At 59.1% G+C, this 4,109-nt stretch overlaps 1 protein-coding gene across 1 annotated transcript; it reads left to right on the forward strand.

Annotated features, from left to right (window-relative positions):
• Positions 1–17: 17 nt before the first annotated feature.
• TMEM161A (transmembrane protein 161A) lies at positions 18–3,390 on the forward strand. The gene is made up of 11 exons (XM_009073699.1): positions 18–73; positions 156–236; positions 437–534; positions 628–784; positions 1,058–1,209; positions 1,287–1,347; positions 1,482–1,625; positions 1,817–1,930; positions 2,221–2,395; positions 2,472–2,568; positions 3,134–3,390. The coding sequence occupies exons 1-11, from the start codon at positions 18–20 to the stop codon at positions 3,388–3,390; spliced, it is 1,392 nt and encodes a 463-aa protein (XP_009071947.1).
• The last annotated feature ends 719 nt before the right edge of the window (positions 3,391–4,109 follow it).

Below are 4,109 nucleotides of genomic sequence, written 5' to 3' on the forward strand. Positions count from 1 at the left end.
TGCTGGCTGCCAGCCTGATGCAGAAGATGGCCCCACACTGCTCCTTCGCTCGCTGGCTGCTCTGCAACGGCAGGTAAGGGTCACCTGTCCCTCCCTGCTCGTCCCTGGGGGTCTGAGGGACACCTGGTGCCGCTGACACCCACTGCTCCTTGCAGCCTGTACCGGTACAAACATCCCTCCAATGAGGAGCTCTGTGCCCTGGCTGGAAAGCAGCGACCCAAGACCAAGAGGGACAGGTCAGTTTGGCTCCTATCTGTGGCTCCAGTGGCTGGAGGGGCTGGAAATGCTCAATACTTGGGGTTGGGGATAATGGGAGTCCTCCCAGTCAGTGTGCTGGGGGCTCCCCCAGGGAGGTGCAGCAGCAGAGAGGTTTGAGGCACCTCATGTGACACAGGGGACAAAGCAGCTCCTTGCCCAGCCTGAGTTTCCCTTGCAGGAGGATGAATGGTGTGATGGAGGACAAACCCCTCTCTGTGCCTCGGGACATTGACCTCCACTTGGACACCAGTCCCATCACCGCAGTGGATGCCCTTGGTAACCCCTCAGCTCCCTCTGCTCCCTCTGCACTCAGGACCCTGCACTGCTCCTGACTCAGTGTCCCCATCACATGTCCCTCTGTGCCACCAGTGCTGCGATATTTCCTGGAATACCAATGGTTTGTGGATTTTGCTGTCTATTCCACTGCTGTGTACATCTTCACCGAGGTCTACTACTGCCTGGCTGACCCCCAGAAGGAGACCAACATGGGGGTGCTCTGGTGTCTGCTGACCGTTGTCTTCTCCATGTATCCTGCTGATTGTGGGGGTGATTGCCACCACCTGCCAGGTCAGGGCTGCAGGAGAGGGAACCCACTATCCCTATTTTCCCCCCATTAAAATCCAGTTGAGGTGGAGAACTGAAACGTATGGATGATGAGCTGTGAAGGTGCCCGAGGAGACCTTCCCTGCAGAGAAGGTGACAGTGGCCTAATGATGGAGATGCTTTCCATGGGCAGAGGGTCCCACTGGTGTTGGGGGGTCCCCTAAACCACCACCCCCAGTTTCCTTGACAGCCACAGCAAGGTGTTCTTCATGGTGATGCGCCACTACTTCCGCTCAGAGGAGGGAGGTGAGCGCTCTGTCTGCCTCACCTTCGCCTTCTTCTTCCTTCTCCTCGCCATGGTGGCCTTGGTCATCCGGGAGGACTACCTGGAATTCGGCCTGGAGCCTGGTGGGTGAGGGGGACAGGGAGAGGCAGGTGGGGAGGGCATCCCTGGGCACCCCAGTCACAGGGCTCCCTCCCCACAGGGCTGGCTGGAGTCAGCAGCAACCTGGAGAACCTCCTGAAGCAGCAGGGCTGGGAGTGGACGTGAGTTGGTAACTGGGCATGGAGCAAAGTGGGATTTTTGGGAGGTTTTCTGGAGGTCTGGAGTGGGAATCCCTCCAGGTCTCAGCAGGGATGGTGGCAATGCATCCTCCCCGCATTCCCTCCTCTTTCCACAGGGTTCCTCTGGCCAAGTTGGGCTTCAAGCTGGGGCTGGTGGCTCTGTGCTCCTTCCTGGGGGCCTGCCTGACCTTCCCCGGGCTGCGCCTGGCCCAGACCCACCTCGACGCTCTCCGCATGGCAGCTGACAAGCCCCTGACCCAGTTGGGTGAAATCTGGGGTGGGGATGGAGGGAGGGAGTTGGTTCTTGCACTTTGAGGGTTGGGACTCCTCCAGTGCTGTGGCTGCAGGGTGCTGAGGAGGTTTGGTGGTGGGAAGGGTTGGGTGAGGAGTGGATGGGATGGGGGAAGTGGAGGCAGCAGGTGTATGGAAATCTCTGAGGGCTCCTCCACAGGGTCCTGCTCCATGTGAGTTTCCTGGCTCCTGTCCTCGTGGTGGTGATGTGGATCAAGCCCATCTCCAGGGATTTCCTCCTCAATGCACCCATGGGCAAGCAGACCGTGCAGATGTAAGTGGGACACTGGCAGCAGGTCCAGCTTTGGGCCCCAACATCCTTACTCTGTGAGTCCCTGAACACTACAACAAATTGCCCAGGGGAGGTCATGGAACTCTCCCTCACTGGAGATGCTCAAGGACCACTCAATCCTGTGCCATGTGCAGGGAGGTGGGACCCATTGTGGCCCCTTCCAGCCTGACCCATCCTGTGATTGATTCTGTGGCTGAGTGTCCCCACCACCTCTCCCCCTGGGGCACAGAGGGGCTCTGAGGTGGCTCTGAGAGCTCTCTCCTCTCCCCCAGCCTGTCAGACTCTGCCTACAACAGCACGAGGCTCTGGGCCATCGTTGGGCTGTGCCTGCTGCGCCTGGCAGTGACCCGAAGGCACCTGCAGGCTTACCTGGGCCTGGCTGAGCGCTGGGTGGAGCAGATGAGGAAGGAAGCTGGACGTATCCCTGCCCTGGAGATCCAGCAAAAGGTCTGAGAGTGGGAGCTGGGAGGGGAGAAGGGATGTGGGGACAGCCCCCAGGCTGATGGATCCTCACTGCCCACAGGTCACCAGGATTTACTGCTACGTGGCCGTGGTCAGCCTGCAGTACCTGGGGCCTGTCATCCTCACCTTGCACTGCACACTGCTGCTGAAGACACTAGGTAAGGAGGTAGTGGGGGTGTAAGGGGGATGGGTGGGCTCAGGAGGGGCAGAATGAGAGCTGAAAGTCATCAGGAAGCTACCAGCACCCTGATTATCCCCAGGCATAGACACTTCAGAGCTGAATACAACTCCCTCACGAGGGGCAGAACTGATCTCTGCTCTCTGGGAGCAGTGACAGCACTCGAGGGAAGAGCTGGAGCTGTGTCAGGGACATTAAGGTTGGGTATCAGGACAAGGTTCTTCCCCCAGAGGTGTTTGGGCACTGAAGAGCTCCCAGGGCAGTGGGCACAGCCCCAAGGCTGACAGAGCTCCAGGAGTGTTTGGTCAGTGCTGTCAAGCACAGGGTGCATTGCTGGGGAGTCTGTGCAGGGCCAAGAGTTGGACTGATGACCCTCAGAGTCCCTCCCAAGTCAGGATACTCCATGATTTCATTCTCTGACTCTCCATGGTTTGCAGCTGCACAAACCCAGTGCCTGCAGTGAGTGTGTTGGGACTCAGCCACCAGCACAGTTGTAATGTGGGAATGGGGCTGGAAGGAACTGACCTGTCCCCTCTGTCCCACAGGGCACCACTCCTGGGGGCTGTACCCAGAGCCCTCTCCCCTGGCTCCAGCAGTGACAGCACCACCACCACATCCCCACAGCGAGGATGGGGAGGACGTGCAAGTCGTGGTGGAGCAGATCACAGGCATCTTGGACTGCATCTTCACCCCTCCCTTCCTCAGGGGACTCTTTGCCTTCCTCACCTGGTGGGTGTCTGCCTGCCAGGTCGTCACCAGCCTCTTCGGCCTCTACTTCCACCAGTACCTGGCAGCATCCTGACTGGGGGAGCTGGGATTGCCTTGGTGTGCAGGCAGTGCCTGCCTGATGCTCCTCTTGCTCCTGCCTTGGCTGGTTTCCCCCTTTGCACTTGCTGGTGGCACCTGTGGACACCCGTGGGGATATTTGTGCCACCAGCTCTCAGCAGGACAGGTTTGTGTCCTGGTCAGTGTGGGCATCACCTACTTCTGCTGCCCATCACCACTGTGCCTGCTCTCACCCTGGGCTGTCCCTCCAGCCCCTCTGCCCCTTCCTGACCTGACACAGGGACACTCCAGTGCTGTGTTTCCCTCAAGGACAATGGGTTTTGCCAGCCCAGGACACTGGAACATCCCCTTGGCGTGGTGGAGACCTCACCATGGGGTTGGAGTGGCACCTTGGCTTGCCAGCACAGACTTTGGGGCTATGCTCTGCCTAGTGTTTGCCTCCACCAGCTGAGGGGTTGCTGTGGGGTTGCTGCTCTGCCCAGCTGGGTTGGCATCATCCCTGTGCTTTGTGTGAATGCTCAGCCCCAGCAGTTTGGCTGTTGGCTGCTGTAGAAATAAAGAAGTAGCCCAGAGTTGTTGCCATCCAAAACCTGCTGCTTGGTTTGCAGTTTATGTCCCCAAAGCCCCTTGAGCAGGGCAGGAGGGTCCCACAGCTGCTTCTGGGCATCACACTCGAGGAGGAGACCCCAACTCACCCCTTACAGCCCAACTTGGGCCTCTCCCTGACCCTGGGAT

Source organism: Acanthisitta chloris, unplaced genomic scaffold (genome assembly GCF_000695815.1).
Source record: "Acanthisitta chloris isolate BGI_N310 unplaced genomic scaffold, ASM69581v1 scaffold34464, whole genome shotgun sequence".
NCBI lineage: Eukaryota > Metazoa > Chordata > Aves > Passeriformes > Acanthisittidae > Acanthisitta > Acanthisitta chloris.

Bases quoted from the DNA above. Each gene is read 5' to 3' on its own strand.
- TMEM161A (XM_009073699.1), top strand. From the start codon at position 18: ATGCAGAAGATGGCCCCACACTGCTCCTTCGCTCGCTGGCTGCTCTGC. The intron at 1,210-1,286 runs GTGGGTGAGGGG...CCCTCCCCACAG, and splicing joins GGAATTCGGCCTGGAGCCTG to GGCTGGCTGGAGTCAGCAGC. The intron at 1,931-2,220 runs GTAAGTGGGACA...CCTCTCCCCCAG, and splicing joins GGCAAGCAGACCGTGCAGAT to CCTGTCAGACTCTGCCTACA.